This window comes from Panthera uncia, assembly GCF_023721935.1.
Source record: "Panthera uncia isolate 11264 chromosome B3 unlocalized genomic scaffold, Puncia_PCG_1.0 HiC_scaffold_1, whole genome shotgun sequence".
NCBI classification, from domain to species: domain Eukaryota; kingdom Metazoa; phylum Chordata; class Mammalia; order Carnivora; family Felidae; genus Panthera; species Panthera uncia.
This window is the reverse complement of record NW_026057582.1, coordinates 64,579,466-64,600,791: the sequence shown is the minus strand read 5'-3', so window position 1 is coordinate 64,600,791 and position 21,326 is coordinate 64,579,466. Positions and strand designations below refer to the sequence as shown.

Below are 21,326 nucleotides of genomic sequence, written 5' to 3'. Positions count from 1 at the left end.
TTTTTTTTTAAAAAACCTTTTGTGTATTTTTTATTGGATTATTTATTGTGAGTTGTGGTATTTCTTTATATTCAGTACTTCATAGTTAGTGCTGTCCAGTGGAATTTTCTGCATAATCCTATATGTTTATTGTAAAATGTTCACTAGCCACATTTTAAATGAGGAAATATATTTAAAATTTTTTAAATGTTTATTAAATTAAAGTAATTAAAACATTTTTTTAAATGTTTATTTATTTTTGAGAGAGAGAGAGATAGAGACAGAGAGCAAGGGAGGGGCAGAGAGAGAGGGAGGCACAAAACTTGAAACAGGCTTCAGCCTCTGAGCTATCAGCACAGAGCCCTACGTGGGGCTTGAACCCACAAACCATGATCATGTCCTTAGCTCAAATCAAGAGTCAGATGCTTAACTGACTGAGCCCCCACATTGTTTTATATAGTATAATTTTTATGACTTTTAATAAATATTCATTTTTTTTGTCCCTGTTATCAGTTTAGGTACTTTTTAAAAAAATGTTTATTTAGTTTTGAGAGAGAAAGAGAGACAGAGCATGAGCAGGGAAGGGGCAGAGAGAGAGGGAGACACAGAATCTGAAGCAGGCTCCAGGCTCCGAGCTGTCAGCACAGAGCCCGACGGGGAGCTTGAACTCATAAACTGCGAGATCATGATCTGAGCCGATGTCGGACTTCTAACAGACTGAGCCACCCAAGCGCCCCAATCATTGTTTAGATACTTAGAATTTGTATATTACTTTTGTTAGATCTTGATGGTTTCTACAACTTATATAGATCTGAACCTGACAATTACATTTTGTCTTTAATTAATGTGTTTTTCCAATTAAATAGTGTCTTCTTGAACTTCAGAAAGAGGTCATCTTTATGTGGAATACAGACCTGGATAGTGTGGCCACACTATGTTTTAAGTCCTTTGAAGATTCCAATTATGATGTGTGGATTTCAGTTTCAAAGCTTCTAGGCACAGTGTTGGCTAAAGGTATAATTTCTAAATATCCAGGAACAGGTAAATTTATTTAATTTATATATAATTATTTTCAAAATGTCTTGTAATTTTTCTGAGTTGGTTTAAACAAACATAATGTAGTATTACTACTACCCATTATTAATTTTGAAAAGCGGTAGGATATCTTATAAATCAATTTTGGTTTGTAAACATTGCTATAGGTCCCAAGACTTCATTTTCAAACAATTCAGTAAAAATTTGAGGGAAAAAAATAAACTCTTGAAGAAATGTACTTTATTCAGTCATTGTCTTTCTTTCCATTATGGCCTTTGCTTTTTTTTTTTTTTTAAAGTAAATTGTGAAATGTTCTATTCTCATCATTAAAATTTTTTTTTAATGTTTATTTATTTTTGAGGGAGAGAGAGAGAGTACGAATGGGCAGAGAGAGAAAGAGAGAGGGGGAAACACAGAATCCGAAGAGGGCTCCAAACTCTGAAATGTCAGCACAGAGCCTGACATGGGGCTCAAACTCACAGACCGTGAGATCATGACCTGAGCCGAAGTCTGACACTTAACTGACTGAGCCCCTCTTATCCTTAAAAAAAAAAAAAAAAAAAAAAAAGTTTATTTATCTATTATTTTGAGAGAGAGCATGAGCAGGGGAGGGCCAAAGACAGAGGGACAGAGAGAATCCCAAGCAGGCTCTGAGCTGTCAGTGCAGAGACCAATGCGGGGCTCGATCTCATGAACCATGATAAATCAAGAGTCATATGCTTAACTGAACCACCCAGGTGCCCCTCAATTTTTTCTTTAATGGCTACTGTATTCAATGACCCATCCAACAAACTTTTGATTATTCCTAAGTCAGTGGGTTTATGATCCATCTTGATGGTGTAGAGTGAGAATCAGGGTTATTTGAATAACACTGTTCAAAAGACTTTCTTTTCCTGACTGGATGCTTTTGCACCTTTTTGAAGAAGAAAACAACTGTGTAAGTATGGGTCATTTCTGTCCTCTCTATTCTCTTGCATTAATCTATTTGTGGAGCCTCAGGCCATTACAACACTGTTTTGATTACTATAGTTTTATTATAAGTCTTAAAGTCAGGAGTGTGAGTCCTCTGATTTTGTCTTTTTTCAAGATTGTTTTGAGCATTTTAGTCCTTTGAATTTCCGTATACACTTCAGAGTCAGCTTGTTAATTGTTGGGATTATGACTGGGACTTTGATGGCTTACATATTATGAAGGAAACATTTGATATTTTGGTATTTTGAAAATGGATATTTATATAGTTTGATACATTTTAATAATTTGTCAAGAAGGAAAATAGGGTCTGATTGGTCTTCTTTGATATAGGCCAGAATAGAGCCTATAATAATCTGTTTCTTTCATTTTGTATTGTTTACTCGAAAGGATCATTGGACAGTAATTTCTTTGGCAGAATCTGGGGTTAAAGTTGCGGACTCTCTGGAGCATGAAAAGTAAAAAATCTAGGTCCCAAGAAACAGAATAGAAACCATTTCCAAGATGAACTTGTGATTCTAAATGTGAAAAACCCCTATATAACTCTTTGATTTATGTCCTATTTAGGGAAGGCAATAAACTTTGTGCTTTTTCTGGTCTGCAGCATCTCTAAACTATTTTGCCTTGATTTTTCTCAAAATTATTTTAGGAAAAGTGAAGTTACGCAACCTTGTTCTCTTCAGTATGAGCTTGGAAAATAAATCTACAGATTGTTAGTTTAATCTCTTCATGTTGTATAATGAAGGAATATAAAGTTATATGATTTGTCCAAGATTATATAGCTCATTATTAGTAGAGTTCTGACAATATTCCATGCCCTCCAACCTCTTCTCCACTGGTTTCCACTGATGTAACTGATGTATTGCTGTCATAATAGCTAACTAGTCAGTAACTCCCAAACCCTTATTCTATGCATGACACTAGGCTCTATATAGTTGATATAAGTTACCATTATGATATAGTTCAAATACCACAGAGTCCTGTGTAAGAGAAGACATAATTAGAATAGTAAAAAGCAGTATGTAGTAATGCTCCAAATTGGATAGAATTTAGGATAAAGTTCTATGCATGTACATACAAGTAATATCATGCCTCATTTTAAATAAACTTGGCTGTGTTATGTCAATAATGAACTGTAATTGTGTGCAGATTGTATAAGAGAGACCTGAAATAGGCTAGCTTTGCTAACTTACATGTATAAAATTAAAGCAATCAAATTGCACCTTAAATTCATGCTCTGTTAAACAGAATGTTAACAACTGTTAAGGAAGGTGAAGATTAATACTTGATGAAATTATCAGGGAAGCTTTATGGAAGAAGTAGGGTTTGAGAAAGAATTTCCAGGAATGATAAAATTATAAAGGGCAAAGGGATTATAAACTATTATAAATGGGACATGAACGATATTTTAATGAAAATTTGAATACCTTATAAATTAAAATGTGATTTCAATGCAGTTCAAGAGAAGGCCATTAAATATGTTTATGGGTCTCTGAAATAAATTACTTTTAACTAAAGCTAGTGAAGCCTAAATTTGTACGAGAAGCTTAGAGGTGGAAATGCCTACTGAATTAGGAGTCAAGTAGGTGTCTAGATTTCTTCCTGCAGAAGTGGTGCTATTTTGCCCATGTGCTTCTCTTATGAGAGCTGGTCCCAATGAATTGGAATTTTTAAACAAAAAACAATATTCCTATAAACGTAATAAAAGACGTGTATTTCTATTTTGCTTTCAACAATTTTCCCTAAAACAAATTAACATCTCCGATACCTCATTTCTAGAATACATTTCTAGAATACAATACCCACTCACTTAGAAATGGGACTAATAATAACTTCTCTGCCAATCTCAAGGCAGTCGTGAAACCTGAACAGGATAATATGGGTGAAAATGCTTTGAAAATCTTTTGGATATAAGAGTCAGTAAATAATAATAATTGTAGTGATATGGCTCAATGGAGATCTATGAAGATATTTTTAGGGATAAATTCTGCAGAATTCTCTGCAGTATTAACCTGGCTTGTATCCAAAGACTCTAATAGACATTATTATATTTTTCTTGGGGTGTAGATAACTGTATGATATATGTGTAACATGATTAACTGAATGGTTCACATGTACTGAGTCAACTTTCATTAACTGGGCTGATTTACAACTTTGCAGTGAGCTGTTTTTTAGAGATCACTGGAAAATTCTTGCTTGTATTACTTTTTATGTGTTAAGCACAAAAAAAATCGCTATTTATTTATTTATTTATTTGTGTGTTTTACATGGTGATTTTATTTTTTCATTTTTAAAAAAAAATTATTTTTAAAAATTTATATCCAAATTCGTTAGCATATGGTGCAACGATGATTTCAGGAACAGATTCCTTAGTGCCCCTTACCCATTTAGCCCATTCCTTCTCCCACAACCCCTCCAGCAACCCTCTGTTTGTTCTCCATATTTATGAGTCTCTTATGCTTTGTCCCCCTCCCTGTTTTTATATTATTTTTGTTTCCCTTCCCTTATGTTCATCTGTTTTGTCTCTTAAAGTCCTCATATGAGTGAAGTCATATATTTGTCTTTCTCTGACTAATTTCACTTAGCATAATACCCTTCAGTTCCATCCACGTAGTTGCAAATGGCAAGATTTCATTCTTTTTGATTGCCGAGTAATACTCCATTGTATATAAATATATATATACCACATCTTCTTTATCCATTCATCCATCGATGGACATTTGGGCTCTTTCCATACTTTGGCTATTGTTGATAGTGCTGCTATAAACATTTGGGTGCATGTGTCCCTTCGAAACCACACACCTGTATCCCATGGATAAATACCTAGTAGTGCAATTGCTGGGTCGTAGGGTAGTTCTATTTTTACTTTTTTGAGGAACCTCCATACTGTTCTCCAGAGTGACTACACCAGATTGCATTCCCACAAAAAATTGCTTTCTTTATATTTGTATCCAGATTATATTCTTTATATTTCTTTCTGCTTATATCTAGACTAGTGCAATTATTTAAGAATGCTAATGTAGATCAAGAAGGAAGTTGCAGTTCTAATTTCTTACCTAACTGAAGAGAGACTATTTGATCATCTAGAGAAGAGGAAAAGAGTAGAACTGTAACACTAATTTTTCTTTTACTAGGAATCTAGTTCAATTGTTACTAAGAAAAATGGAACTTGATTTGTGAGACCAAGACACTCTTCAATTTACTGCCTCCATGTGTCTATTCTGTGTATCTCATATTAAAAGACTATGAGGTTTGATAATTAATATAACAAGTAATTATTAATCCTCAATAATAAAACTCTCGACATAGGTTCAAAATACACAAAGGATTAATTTCTTAACAAAATATGCATATTTTTATATGGCAAAAAAGAATTGCCATTATATGCCAATTATATCTCAATAATTTAAAAAAATTGCCCATGAGAAATTATACTTTCACTATATTATTACTAAAATCTGGATTACTGAGTATTAGTTATCTATTGCTGTGTAACAATTACCATAAACTTGGCAGCTTAAACAACACACATTTATTATCTCATAGTTTCTATGGCTCAGGAATCTGGGTACAAATTAACTGAATCCTTTGCTTTATGATCTCTCACAAAGCTGCAATCGAGAGATCATCCAGGGCTGGGTTCTCATTTGAAAATTCAACTGGGAAGGATCCACTTCCAATCTCATGTGGCTATTGGCAAAATTCAGTTCCTTGCAGGCTGTTGGACTGAGGGCATCAGTTCTTCACTGGCTGTCAGCTCTTCCTTGCCACATGGCTTTGTCTATACGCAGTTCATAACATGGCAGCTTGCTTTGCCAGAGCCAGCCAGGAGGTCTCCTAGAAAGCCAGAAGTTACAATTTTATGTATTGTAATCACAGAAGTGATGTTCTATCCCTGTTGTTATATTTTGTTGGTTAGATCTAATTTACAGGGCCTGGTCACACTTAAGGGAAGGAGATTATAAAAGGGTGTGAACACCAAGAGACAAGGATCATCTTGGACCATCTTAGAGTCTGTTGGAAGAAAAAGATTAATGTGACATATGACATAAGTTACAAAGAGAGAGATGCCTATTAAGAGATCATTCTCAATTTTCTCTATAATCCAGAAGGAATTGGTGGGAATGGCTTAATAGAATTTCTGTACTTCAGAAAAACATTAGAGAAATATATAATTATATATACATTTCATCAGCAAACAGTGTACTGCATCAGCAAATGGTATTGATTTTGTTATAGTGGTAACTGGTATCTATTAAAAATGGCATTCTCAACAGTACATTGCCAGCATATTCCCCCACATAAATAGACTTGGATAAATAAAACCATAATTCTTGCACATGACTAGAAATTCGCAAAAGAGATCCGATGTGGCATTAATATAATAAAGTCTTTGACTTGGAGTAATTGATAGAACTTCATTCAATAATCAAAAGAACTCTTTGTATTCCTAATCAACTCAAAATACCAGTTTTTAAACTACTTAGAATAATTATGCCCCAAATGAATGTTTTCTATGCAAAAACATTTGTATCTGTGTTTTAAAGACTAGCAAAGATTGGAAAAGCCTGAGATGGAGGAGATTAGTGATTATCACTTCAATAGTGTTTAGATTGTTGAATTATGGTTCCTAGATGGCCTCTAATAGGATTTAAAGTAGGTTCATTAGCCTGAATCGTGGGTGGTTAGGAAAATCCTATTTTATTTAAGATGCAGCAGAAAATGGACCCAAATACTGCCTGTAAGGTTGGTTGGTATGAATTGGAGCATTTCAAGCAGCTTAAGAGCTGTGTGGAAGGCCGAAGACAAAGAGAAACTTCATATTTTGAAGTTTGCCAGTGTGTCCTGGATCAAATTGATATTATGACTCTTGATGATGGTATTTCCATGTTATTGCTCTAAATGAGAATGTAGATGTATTTTGAGAAATTAGAGTGATTTGGCAGGAGCACTTCACTTTTATAAATGGATTGAACAAATTTCGTGCCTGAAATATTTATAACATATCATGTATAATATCTGTATATATGGTTAATAAACCCTAAGTAGAAAAGGTTAATAAATGAATCGACAAGATTTGGTTATCAGAACATCAAGTAGACTAAGATATTATGTAAGCCACATGATTATAGAGGACATCCTCACATTTTGGCAGCAGTGTACCACAGACAAAAATCTATATTATCTCCTTTTCCCTGAAGAAAATAGAATTTCACATTAGCTGACGTGAAGGTTTGGTATCTTGATGGGGCTCTGCTTTGTCATTGTCCTTGGTATGTTCTCTAAAGTGCACAGGAAAATTCTCTTCTGAATACAGAATGAAGCAAGTTTTTGTCAAAGTCTTGTAGAGACTTAAGTCTTCTAATCTTTAGGATAGACTTGAAGGGTAGGAAGGACTTGGCTGAATGAACACAGGTTTGGTACTTGGAGAAAATGAAATAAAAAAGCAAACGCATGGGAATACTAATGCCCTGGGTATAGCAAGTATTTGCCTGTGTGACAATACTTTTTCTAAATTCTGATTGTGTAGCTTCTATTTCAGGATAGGATCTTCTTTGAAGCTTTAAACAGTAAACAGAGAATATATTCAGCTATAACTTGAGCCCTGTGACCTTTGTCCAAGGATTCAGTTCAATCTCATAAATCATAAATTCAAATGTCAAATCACCCATGATTTTTTCAGCTTTGAATATTGGCATTTAGAAACCCATCCTGTCTCATTCTAGAGGTGGATTTTTAGGCATTTGGAGCTCTATTCTCAGAAGCCTATCCAGCCTAAGAGTATACATACATTTGCTTTATGTAATTTTAAAAAATAAGAGTGGAGAGTTTCTTTGACAACACCTTAGTTTATGTTAGCTAAGGTAGTGAAAGGCTAGCAAAGTCTTTGATATCTGGGAAAACTTCCTAGGCCAGGTTTCCTACAGAGAGATCAACTCATTGAGAACCTATTTACATAAGCAGAAATACTTTATATTTCAGTGTGAAAATTTGTGTTAGATGTAGGTAAGAGACAGTTTCATGTTTCATCATAAGTATAGAGATTTGGAAGCAAATCACGCTGTGGGACAAAGTAGGATCAATTAATTGGGTTGTCATTTACATGTCCATTGATGGGGTGAGGTTTTCCTTTCAGTGAACACTTTGGGCAGGATAAAAGGTTCAGCTGGGGACAATAATCTTAAAAGAAGGCACTAGTTTCTAAGCTTTAGTTGGTATTGTCAACAGAGACAGGAAACTGTCCATAACACCCTCTTCTTCCTTTGTGAGTTGAGCAAAGGAATGAAGCATGTTCTCAGCTGATAGTGTGGCTTATGGACAGGGGATGAAGCTGACTGCCTCTGTGTGGGAATCTGAACGTTCAGTGAGTCCATGGTCACCTGAGGATCTTTTATTTGGGCGGGGGTGTGTGTGTGTAAAATCTAGCAGATATAAATACATGCTTTCTAGAAAATAATATGAAGTCTTACCCTATTTATAGTACACATTCAAAAGAATCCTCTTTTTTTGAACAATATTTATTTATAAATTTCTCTTTGAGTGGTAGACACCAGGATTGTGCCCATGTAGTGTCCAGATGTCCACATGGTGACGTGAATTTAATCCTCAAGATTTTTATCTATTTATACCAGCATCAACTGAGATACCACATACTTAACCAAGCAGATTGTTACCAAGTCTTCCCTTATTCTTGACCTTAAGGTCTCTTAAAGATCAGCTTTCCCTCAGCAACTCCTGTGGCTGCTTGTAGGAGGCAAACCCTATGAAGTTCTCTCAGACTGTCTGCCTTCACACAACACTCAACTGTTCTTATTCTGTGGGCCTGATACTACATTGAGTTCTAACTGGTAATGGGGGCATTGGTTCTATTGTTCTCACATCCCTTAAACTGATTTCAGGTTCTTATGCTCCCCTTCCTTACTGGGATTCAACAGGAGAGAGGTAGTCAGAGTATATCAGGTTCTGTCTTAGGAGCTATAATAGCCACTGATTATTCTAACTTCAAATAACAAAAATCCTAACCAACAGTAGTTAAAGCAATTATCTCACACAACAAGATGACTAGAGATGCATGTCAGGACTGGCATAGCAGCTTAACTATATAGCTAAGAATTCATCTTCTGACATATTTCTACTTAGTTACCTTAGCTGTTGGCTTTTGTCATTGTATCTGTCACCATTATGCTTCTTATGTTTACAAGATGACTACCACACTCCAGGTGTCACGTCAATGGTCAAGTTGGGAAAAAGCAGTAGCACCAATTATGTTCTATTTTTTAAAAAGTAATTTCAATATTTACTTATTTATTTTGATAGGGAGAATGCGAGTAGGGGAGTGTCAGAGAGAGAGGGAGACGGAAAATCCCAACGAGGCTCCTTGTTGTCAGCACAGAGCCTGACACGAGGCTCGAACTCAGGAGCCATGAGATCATGACCTGAGTCAAAATCAAGAGTTGGATGCTTAACAGACTGAGCCACCCAGGCTCCCCCAATTATGATCTATCTTATCAGAAAAGCAAAAGCTTTCTCAGAAGGCAGAAAATTTCCCTTACATCACATTGTCCAGAAGTATGCCATACATGCCCGGAACTATGTCTAGAATTAGCAAGTGAGACTAGGAAAGTATTTGGATTTCTAACTTCTATAGTTCAATGTGGCAAAGGAATTGGGGGTTGAGGGGATGTTCTTGGGTTATCCAACCACCAATATCGGGCTTAAGAACTTGTGAATGTTTTAAGTTCTCACTTTTTTTCTATCTTGATTCCCCATAATCCCAGAAATTTTTATATAGTCTTTCTAAGACAGATATTGAGTTGGTTTATTCAATATCCATTTCCAATCATTTTCTCCATTACTGCCCTCTACTCTGTAGGTTAAAGATATGTAAACGCTTGATTTCTCAGCTTCTCTTGCTTTTACGGGTGGTCATGTTCTACGCAGTCTCGTGTGTATGTGACCTCCTCCCAAATTAAAAACAAAACAAAAAACAAAAGACTCACTAGAAAAAGCTTTTTATCTTTTCATTTCCCTCTTTTCCTGTGTGGAACATATCCTTGATGCCTGGAAGTGCAGCTACCATCTTGTGACTGTGAGGGGACAAAATAAGGGTAACATGATGATGGAACAAAAAGAATGAATTTGGGACATTATAACATAGTGGAGTCACTACATCAGACCTGAAGAGACTATCTGTGAACTTTTCATATGAGACTAATATATCCCTACTTATTTAAGGCAAGTAGAGTTTTCTGCTACTTGCAGCCAAATGTAATTCTAATTTATATAGGTGAGAAACCATGTGTTTATACCATGTAATTCTCCCAAATGTACTGCCTTTGCCAGAGCTGTCTCCATTCTCCTTAGAGGTCTCAATTTTCAAAATTCAAAAAGCAAAGAAACAATCTCTTTTCTCTAACATGTTTATGTCTCATAAAATGATGGCACATAGTTTATCAAAATGGGGAAGGGCTATATGAGGTACAAGGAATTGCAGGGGGGTCTTGATAAAAATTACAAATATACATGTTACCATAGTTATAAGTACACAGAAACACACCCAAAGTAGGCCAAGGCAGAAAGAGAATTTATTGGATGGCTGTAAGTATATCTCATGGATCTATGAATAGGATGTGTGGCTGAACCTCATTATGGACTAGAACCAGGTACTGGAAAGCTATTATGAATCAGTGCAATTATTCTCCCTTCCCTCTGTGCACACATGATCTCTTATGGTCTGCTTTATTCTTCTCTCTTGGCATTGGCTTTTTCTGCTCCTCTGCGCACAAAGAAGAAATTAGTCACTTTGTTTACAAGTTATAAAAGCTGAACAGAAAAAAATGGATAAATATCAACTGAGAAAACATATCACAAAATAAGAAAGTGATAAGCCAAATGGAGCAAAAATGTGAGATTGAGGGAGAAGAAGCAAGGAACTGATTTATTTTCAGAGTTTATTTAATTAAATGTATTTTGTTGGTAATATCTTACCTAATCCTTACAATAATTCTTTGAGATTGCTGTGTGACACTTGTATTAAAGATAAAGAAAAATATGGGAATGCAAGCTGGTGCAGCCACTCTGGAGAACAGTATGGAGGTTCCTCAAAAAACTAAAAATAGAACTACCCTACGAACCAGCAATTGCACTACTAGGTATTTATCCATGGGATACAGGTGTGTGGTTTCGAAGGGACGTGTGCACCCAAATGTTTACAGCAGCACTATGAACAATAGCCAAAGTATGGAAAGAGCCCAAATGTCCATCGATGGATGAATGGATAAAGAAGATGGGGTATATATATACAATGGAGTATTACTCGGCAATCAAAAAGAATGAAATCTTGCCATTTGCAACTACGTGGATGGAACTGAAGGGTATTATGCTAAGTGAAATTAGTCAGAGAAAGACAAATATCATATGACTTCACTCATATGAGGACTTTAAGAGCCAAAACAGATGAATATAAGGGAAGGGAAACAAAAATAACATAAAAACAGGGAGGGAACAAAACAGAAAAGACTCATAAATATGGAGAACAAACAGAGGGTTGCTGGAGGGGTTGTGGGAGGGGGGATGGGCTAAATGGGTAAGGGGCACCAAGGAATCTACTCCTGAAGCCATTGTTGCACTATATGCTAACTAATTTGGATGTAAATTTAAAAAAAGAAAAAAATTAAAGGTCAAATTAGAAAAAAATAAACTGAATGATCATACAACAAATTCTCTACAGATAAGAAGCAAAAAAAAAAAAAAAGACATTAAAATTTACTTTAGAAAATATTATGAGAGTAAACCAACCTACACCCTAAAGGATCCTTTTGCTGGGTCTGGGTTTTTGTATCGGCTTTCTCACTTACGGCCATTTCCTTAGTTCCCATCAGTTTTGGATGTAAGAATTCTTCATTCCTCATACCAAAATAAATCCCACCTTCTCCCTCAAGCCTTGTCTCACTTCCTTCTTGAGCCAAACTTACTTCATTAGACCTGCTTTCTGATTTAGCTAAACTTTTCCAAGCCCAGCAAAGCACCACACTTTTGTTTAAAGGAATTGTCAGCAACACAGCAGGAAACATGAACACAGACTGTTACTGTATATCACGCAGGGGGAAGAAAGGTAAAGTTAACAGTGGCAATGTTTAAGTTACCATAGTCTGCGCAGTGAGAAAACCTGGAGTCATTTTCAAGTTTTACCATTTCCTACCTCTTTTCAGTCGGGTCAGGTCTCAGTCTGATTTCTTACCCCTGAAGAGAGGCTACTGCTAGTAAAGAGTCTCCTATCTACCTACTCGAGAATTTCTGTGAGGACCAAATAGATGAGGTCTGTGAAGACATTCACAAACATTTGCTGTGAAATGTTTGTACCTGGCTACGAAATGTTCGTATTAACATCTGCGTTCTTGGGCTGAAGAAATTCAAAGGCGGCTAGTCGCTAGGGGGAGGAACCCGAGCGTTACTACGCGACGTCATCACTCCACGCCGGCCGCGACGGTTTCCGGGCTGCGCTTAAAGCAGCGTTCTGCGCTATGGGGTCTTGGCAGCGTTTGCTCTTGTTTGGTGGGGTGTCGCTTCGGGGTGGCGGTGGGACCAGTGTCCCGCTTGGGCGAAGCCAAGTGTTGGTTTGTCGGCGCCAGGTCCGTGATGCTGCAGGACAGGGGGAAGCGGGAGGGACAGAGATGCTAGGGCGGCAGGGCCGCAGGTGCCCTGGCATAGCGTCTTGCTGACGACCCTCCTCAGACCTTAACGGGGCCCCCACTGACTCGGTGACAGACTGAGATCTCAGTTGGCTGAACGTCCCCACTTTATAAGCAGGCCCCAGTAGAACCGGCCGAGGCGAGGCGGGATATGCAACAGATTCCTAAAACATGGATGTGTGGCTTGTACACTGTTTTCTGTGTTGGTTTATTTAGAAAATAGTTTAAGGAGAAGAAAGCTTAACTCTGCACAGAGGCAGTTTATTTACTTTCCGTTTTTTACGTCTGCATATCCTGGCAGGTAAATTTCAACTTGAACAGTATATTTGTACCTTTGTGATCAATATCAATAGGTAGAAAGAAAGCCGAACTAATGGAAATTAGAATTAGCCTAGAAAAGAAACCCCTCTTACAAACTCCGAATTTTTACTTTAACAGCGTGGTAATGGAGATGGCTCATTTTAAAACTTTTTTTAATTTTAATTTTTTTTTAAGTTATCTGGCAGTGACAGTGAGACCCTAAAACAAAGAAGATCACAAATCCTGTCCCGAGGACTTCCAAAGCAGAAACCAATACAAGGTGTAAATCAAGTTATAGTTGTGGCTTCTGGAAAAGGTGGAGTTGGAAAATCTACTACAGCAGGTATTGTAGGATATTCTGATTTCGATTAGGAATTTATGCCAACTGGCAACCGCACAGCATTAAAATTCCAGTTTTGATTTTTAAAGAGTTATTTGTGAAATTCCTAATAGCTGATTCCCTAGTACCAGAAGTTGGTAGTGATTAGGACCTTAGATTTGCATTTAGAAAAAACTAGGTATATAGCCACGTGTTTGACTTCTTGATTGAGGAAAACTTGGTCCGGTTGCCCACCAGATTGCCCAGATGTTCAGTTAAGTGTCAAATGGCAATGCTGATAATCTTTTTCATAGTGTAGCTATGTAAATTAAATAAGCTAACCACTTAGGCCCAGTGTCTTCTAAGTAGTAAATGCTCAGTATTCGGTTGATGTTACTATTTTTTAAACATTTGGTAATTTTAATACAAATTATTTCTACTCTTTGATATTCTTTTCTGGTCTATCAATGTACATATAGCTGCACAGTTGCAATGAGAATTTCTACATTATTGTGTCATTTTTCATTTAACATAATATTATAAAATCACCATTGATCTAATATTTGAAAATGCTTGGAAAGGTTTAACATTGTTTCAGTTATTTAAAATATCATCTAATCTTTATATCTTTTATATTAATAGTCTTGGAGCAGAGAATTTGTTTTTGGTGGCTCTTTTTATTTGTAGATTTCATCACAACTGAAGTGCTGCTTTCAGAATCCATAGGAGAAATGCCACCAGAAATAAGAGTTACCATCCACGACTAATAGCCAGATATTCCCAAAGTTTTTCAAAAGAAATTTTTTATTGCTAAAAAGATTATTCCAGTGTAATATAAAAGGGTAAAGACTTCCCTCCTTCCAAACCTGCACAACAGAGGTGACTTGTATTATTAATTTGTAGTCATAAAACACTCTTTATCTTATTGTTTCCTTGTACTTAATTTTCAGTCATTTCAGTGGGAATGGCTGCTAGTTCAGGTTTTATCCCACTATCTTTTTGCAGACAATTTTTTTTTTTCTCTCTCTCTCTTTTTTTTTTTTAGAGGAGAGAAGAGAGACTGCCTGTGCATGTGCCTGCAAGAGCGGGGGAGGGGCAGAGGGAGAGAGAATCTTAAGCAGGCTCCTGGCCCAGCTCAGAGCCAGCTTTGGGCTCCATCTTATGACTGTGAGATCCTGACCCGAGCCAAAATCAAGAGTCAGATGCTTAACTGACTCAGCCATCTAGGAGCCCCATTTGTTGCAGATGATATTTAGAAAATGACTGTCCTCATTATAGTTTATTTGTTGATTTTGGTATAGCCCTAGACTGGCAAGATCCTTTAAGTTTCATTTTTTTTTCAGACTATTGAACTTAAAGTTGGGGGACATTTGTACCTTAAAATCCTTCAGTTCTATTGAAATCAATGACATTTTTGAAATAAGGGCTAGTACAGAGTTCTGTGACTATCACTAGAGATCTTGTCTTCACTTGAAACCATATTTAGTAATTTCCCAGTAGAGCAGTTTTATAGTTTTACAACCAGGTACAAATCCAACTAGATAGTGTTATTAGTTCAATTTTTTCTCATTTTTACCTGAAGTTAATTGTGGAAGAGTTTTTCAGATATTTTGAAGAAACTAAAATTTACCAAGTATTATAGGAATAATAGGCCTCTAATATATTACTATTTGATAGTACTGTATTATTAAAATGATTAGTGATGTTCGTAATTAATGCTATAAGCTACACATTTTTACCTTCTTTTCTAAGGGCCTATAATCCATCTATTTAATGTTTCATTTTTAAAATATAGAAGCTTTTAGACTTTGGTTCTAGCATCCATCTCTTCTTGTTTTTTGAAAATTTAGAGTACATTTATTTGATTTCAGTGATGTGAATCCTTTTGCATCTCTGTGATTAAAGGTGGAAAGTATTTTCATGATAATATCTCTAAGTTTTTTGAGTTTTATACAATATAATTTGTTGGGTCTTTAGGTTAGTACTTAGCACATGGTTTTGTTTTTGGTTAGCAGATCATCTGTTGCCATGGAATGTGACAGCATTTTATGTTTGTTAAGTTGGCTCCACATCCATCGTGGAGCCCAGCATGGGGCTTGAATTCACAACTGTGAGATCAAGACCTGAGCTAAGGTCAAGAGTTGAACGCTTTACCAACTGAGCCACCTGGGGCACCCCTGTCACAGCATTTAAATAGGAAAATAAATGAGAAAATATACAGTTGTGACACACAGTAGTGTTTCAGTGAATGCCCCTTCCTTGCTTTTTTTGTTTTGTTAGCATTATGTCATTCCTCCCAGGGAGCTGGCCTTTACTTTTTCCTAACAGCTCTATCTACATACATAAACCTTAGAAATAAGGTTTGTTTCTGTTTAACTCTGTTGGTATTATATTTCTTTCCCTTATATATATTTATTCTTGTCCCAAACTGTCTCAAAATTCTTCCCATTTGAAAATGTATGCCCGAGATATTTTTGATTACAATGATGACATATGATGAATACAAACATTCTTTGTGATTCCATTGTATGAATGTGAGAAGACCCTAACACTAGATGAATCACTCTCTAAAACTTTCTGCTTAATAGTTAGTTTATGTTTAACATATGATGTACTTGAAATTCAGAATTATTTTGTAATTTATAAAAATTAGTCAAGTGTCATGGCCTAGTCTAACTATTTTGTATCAGTTTTTCATTTAATTCTCATAATGGTTATGACATAGGAATTATCCTCATTTTATACAGGAGGAAATAGATTTAGGGGTAAAATATCCTACTCCAGGTTATGTAATAGAAGATGGTAGAACTAGGATTTGAACCAGGTCTGCCTTGAAAATTTATGCTCTTAGCTACTTTAAGGAAACCATCTCAGTATGATTTATAACATTGTTCTGTTAAGGAAATGTGATTCACAGCATGAGACTCTGTTTATTTATCAGTCTTGGAACTGTTTTACCTTCAGACCTCTCTTCATCTCAGATGTAGCATATCTCTATTGCTGGGCTAAAAGTAGCTTTGAGACTATTTTCCTTCTTTATGTTTTGGGATTCACTAGCAATAGGCAGTTTTGGGAACATGTTTTACTGCCTTACCTTTGACCTTCTTCCCTTTCCTCTGCAAAATGAGCTAGCCTTTTATATAGGGGTATTTGTGAGTTAGGTATTTGGAATTCCTGCATTACCAGCATTTATTTTTCAAAGGCAGTAAGATCATATACATTTTTATTAAAAGGTAGATACTTTTTCTGCACAATGTTTTTGAAAATAATTGAACTTTATGTACCATTAACATTTTTTTTTTTAATAACATTTATCTATTTTTGGGAGTCAGAGCATGAGCAGGAGAGGGGCAAAGAGAGAGGAAGACAGGCCTTAGGCTCTGAGCCGTCAGCACAGAGTCCGACGCGGGGCTGGAACTCACAAACCATGAGATCATGACTTAGGCTGAAGTCGGATGTTTAACCAACTGAGCTACCCAGGCGCCCCAAGATTGTTTTTTTTTTTTTTTTAAATTTTTTTTTAATGTTTATTTATTTTTGAGACAGAGAGAGACAGAGCATGAACGGGGGAGGGGCAGAGAGAGAGGGAGACACAGAATCGGAAGCAGGCTCCAGGCTCTGAGCCATCAGCCCAGGGCCCAACGCGGGGCTCGAACTCACGGACAGCAAGATCGTGACCTGAGCTGAAGTCGGACGCTTAACCGACTGAGCCACCCAGGCGCCCCTGTTTTTTTTAAAAAACTAAGTAGATTATTTAGATTATCACATTATAAAAATGAATTATTTAAAATATTAATTTTAGGGCAGGCATCTATTGCTGTTGGAATATTACTCTTTTGTCTTTTTTTACTTTCTGTATTTTCTTTGTCTTTGTTTTATACCAGTGTGGGAGATATATTAAAAATTTCTCATGTTTTGGTTATTACATTGAAAATATTAAAAGGCAAACTGAATTTTAGTAGAAGGAACACAACTAAATTTAATTACTTTTTTGTTTCTTACAGTGAACCTTGCACTTGCACTAGCAGCGAATGATTCGGTAGGTGTTTATTATTATGAATATTAATTGATTAAAATGTTTTTTAGGGAAATGATAAAGAACATACTGATATTTTTCATTTACTCTGTCAGAGTCTGTGTAGTGTAGCTGTAGTCACTTGTATTTCTTTAAGGAACTAAAAAGTCTGCCATAAGTACTGATAACATTTAATGATAATGAAAATGAAAGGGGTCAAGGAATTCAGGCAGCCTCCTGAAGGTAGAAAAGGCAAGTTTATGGATTCTTTCTTAGAGCTTCCAAAACATATATGTAACTCTGTCAACATCTTAATTTTAGCTCATTGAAATCCATTTTGGACTTACGTGATAATTTCTCACAGTAGAAATAGGAAATAAATATGGACAGGAAGTCAGTTTTCTTAGTTCTTAAATTTCCAAAGATGTCTTTATTTTGCCTTTGTATTTGATAGTTTGACCAGATGTAGACTTCCAGGTTCAAAATAATTGCATCTCTGAACCTTGTAAACAACATTCCTTTTTCTTCTCACATGCTAATAAAATGTCTGATGCTAATAGGATTCATATTGCTTTGTAATAACCTGTGTTTTTCCCCTCAAAGCTTTTAGGGTTTTCTTTATGTATTTTAAGTTTAGAAATGTCATAAATATGTGTCCAGTTTTTGGCTTTAAAATTTTTTGCCTGCTTGGAAGTTAGCCAAGCAGTATCAAGGTTTGAGTCTTTTTCAGCTTAGGGAAATTTCTTCCTTGATCACTTCATTTTTTATTATTTTTTAAAATGTTTATTTATCTTAGAGAGAGAGAGACAGAATGCGAGCAGGGGGAAGGGCAGAGAGAGAGGGAGACACAGAATCCGAAGCAGGCTCCAGGTTCTGAGCTGTCCTCACAGAGCCCAACATTGGGCTCAAACTCATGAGCTGTGAGATCATGACCTGAGCTGAACACTTAACCAACTGAGCCACCCAGGTGCCTCTTCCTTGTTTACTCTAAGTGGTGTCTTTGTTCTCTCTCCAGGTACCTATTGGATAGGTATTAACTCTTTATGCTTGTTAATTTGTCTTTCATATTCTCCATTTCTTTGTCTTTTGTTTGCTATATGTTTTGGAAGATATCTTAGACTATTTTCCACACTGCTTTGTTGGGTTTTAGTTGTTATTTAGCCCTTCTGAGTTTTATTTTTAAATTCAGAAATTGTATTTTTTCTAGTTTTCCAAAACTCTTTCATATTTTACACATACCAGAAAAACAATGGCTGTATCATTCATTTGAATCTCTCTGAGGATGCTAATTAGAACTAATAAAAAAGTGTTCCTTTTAGTGATCTGTATTTACTTAGCTTGGTGGTTCTTATAATGTGGTGCTCAGACCAGTAGAATCAGCACCACCTGAGAAATTGTTAGACATACAAAATCTTGAGCCGAACCGAAATCTGAATTAGAAACCATGAGGGTGGAGTCCCACAATCTGTGTGTGTGTGTGTGTGTGTGTGTTTCCATACATTGTATTTTTAAATTTAATTTTTTATTGAAGTATATTTGACACAGTGTTATATTAGCTGGAATCTGTGTTTTAACCAGCCATCTATATGATTTTGAGGCATGCTCATCTTTGAGAATCCTGGATCTAGAGTTTGTGAAAACTCTTACCTCCTAATGTCACCCTCTTTGTTTTCTTTTTTCTTTTTAAAATGTTTTATTTATTTTTGAGAGAGCACAGGCTGGGGGAGGGGCAGAGAGAAAAGGGGACAGAAGATTTGAAGCAGGCTCTGCGCTGACAGCAGTAAGCCTGATATGAGACTTGAACTCAGCAACCATGAGATCATGACCTTAGCTGAAGTCAGATGCTCAACCAACTGAGCCACCAAGGTGATCTCTATTTACTTAGCTTGGTGGTTCTTTTTGTTTTCTAGTGTGGTTATGTTTTTTTATTTAGTTTTAAACTATTTTTTCTCTTGTTGTATCAGTGGGAATTTGAAGAGTTTAGGTAACCATATTAAAGTAAGAACCAGTAATAAATTTTTAAAAATAATTTTTATTAGGGCACTGAGTTACCCTGAAGAAGAGTCCTCATCTTGCTTAAAGAAGGGAGGAAACAGGGAAGATTCAGTGGTTGGGAAGGTAGATAAATTTGTAGGTGTGGGGATCTTTTAATTTGGTTATCATTTTAGCCAAAGCTTTGAGTCTTAAGTCAGTGTGACGCAATAATGGAATAAGAGAGCAAATGATGAAAAGAATAGTTAAAGAAGGGTTGGTTCCTTCATGTTAAATATTGCCAGTCTTGATGAGATGGTAGCTCAGAAAGTTTTTTTTTTTTTTTTTTCCTTCTGTTTTTTTGTGGTTTTTCTTTTCTTCTTTCAGGGAGCAAGGATGAGGGCAGATCCATCTTTAATGCTTTATATGTATGATAGGGAAATGGCAACAAGAAAGGAAAAGCAATAATACTTTACCTGGCTCATTTCTTCAGAAGTCTTTAGTATCCTCAAGTGTTTTTAAACATGTTTGTAAAATCTTCCTTTCGTTGTCTATGATCCTGATGAAGGTGTTTTTTTGTTTTTCATTTCTTGTTTTTTTTTTTTTTTTATTTTTTTTTTTTTAGCAAAGTTACTATTTTTGATTAGAGTCTAGCATGTTTGTGACCTGCCAGAGGGACAGCCTGCATATAGAAAAGAAAAGCTGTATCTGTTCTATATGATGTAGATGCATCTGGCATAGTTTTTATTTTATTTTATTTTATTATTATTTTTTTTATACGAAATTTATTGTCAAATTGGTTTCCATACAACACCCAGTGCTTATCCCAACAGGTGCCCTCCTCAATACCCCTCACCCACCCTCCTCTCCCTCCCACCCCACATCAACCCTCAGTTTGTTCTCAGTTTTTAAGAGTCTTTATGTTTTGGCTCCCTCCCTCTCTAACCTTTTTTTTTTTCTTCCCCTCCCCCATTGTCTTCTGTTAAGTTTCTTAGGAATACTACGTGGCAATGGCATAGTTTTGTACTCTGTATTTCCCAACTTAAGATTTTATTTTATTTTACTTTATTTTATTTATTTAAAGTTTATTTACTTTGAGAGAGAGAGAAAGAGAGAGAGTGCACATTTGGGCTGTGTGCTCACGTACCAGCAGGAGAGGGAAAGAGAGAGAGGGAGAGAGAGAATCCCAAGCATGCTCTGCACTGTCAGTGCAGAGCCCAACGTGGGGCTCAAACTCTTGAACCATGATATCATGGCCTGAACTGAAGTCAAAAGTTGGATGCTTAACTGACTGAGCCACCTAGGTACCCTCCAACTTAATATTTTATTAATATTAAAATACTATAAAATATTGTTTGGAGGACATGTTTGGTCCTTAGGGGAAACCCAAGGTTCCTCTCAGCTCTTCTGTTTGCCTGGGTTGATATAGATGGTCAGGGTATATCACTTTATGCGGTTAAAAACTCCATTAAGGATGGTGTTTTTAGAGCCTCTCTAATGATTCATTTTCATGGAGTGTTAATTCGGTGGAGCTTGTCCACAGAGTTGTATTGTATTGTAGTGTTTTTAAAAGGGGTCTCTGATTTGCTTTTCTGTAGGCCAACTTTGTTCAAGACCTTGGTTGGTTGGTCTTTCTTTCTTTCTTTCTTTCTTTTTTTCTTTCTTTCTTTCTTTCTCATGTTTATTTTGAGAGGGGGTGGGGGAGGGTATGAGCGGGGGAGGGGCAGAGAGAGAGGGAGACAGAGAATCCTAAGCAGGCTGTGCTGTCAGCACAGAGCCCTGTGCAGGGCTCAAACTCTTGAACCATGAGATCATGGCCTGAGCCAAAATCAAGAGTCATCTTAACTGACTGAGCTCCCCAGGCACCCCTCTTACTTCCTTTCTTTTCCATGGGTTGGTGCTTGCCTTTTTTCAGCATTGGAGTGGGAAGATCCAGGAAAGGGAGACAGGGCCAGGAAGCTATTCATTTTACTTTTCATGTTGACTTTAATCTCTAAACTGGATTTTGTAAACACTGGGTGTGTGTGTAAGATAGTCCATTGGGATG

At 36.3% G+C, this 21,326-nt stretch overlaps 1 protein-coding gene and 1 long non-coding RNA gene across 2 annotated transcripts in view; one reads left to right on the top strand and one right to left on the bottom strand.

Moving 5' to 3' along the window:
- Positions 1-5,492: 5,492 nt before the first annotated feature.
- Positions 5,493-12,421, bottom strand: LOC125909593 (uncharacterized). The gene is made up of 2 exons (XR_007453735.1): positions 12,185-12,421; positions 5,493-5,820 (listed from the first exon to the last, which is right to left on the bottom strand). It is a non-coding gene; the product is annotated as an uncharacterized LOC125909593 (long non-coding RNA).
- A 50-nt stretch (positions 12,422-12,471) lies between these two features.
- The window catches only part of NUBPL (NUBP iron-sulfur cluster assembly factor, mitochondrial), a 222,413-nt gene continuing 213,558 nt past the window's right edge, over positions 12,472-21,326 (top strand). The window contains exons 1-3 of the mRNA XM_049612925.1: positions 12,472-12,614; positions 13,170-13,317; positions 17,298-17,332. Coding sequence (XP_049468882.1) covers positions 12,507-12,614; positions 13,170-13,317; positions 17,298-17,332 — 291 coding nt within the window. The 5' untranslated portion in view covers positions 12,472-12,506. The remainder of the gene's footprint in view (positions 12,615-13,169; positions 13,318-17,297; positions 17,333-21,326) is intronic.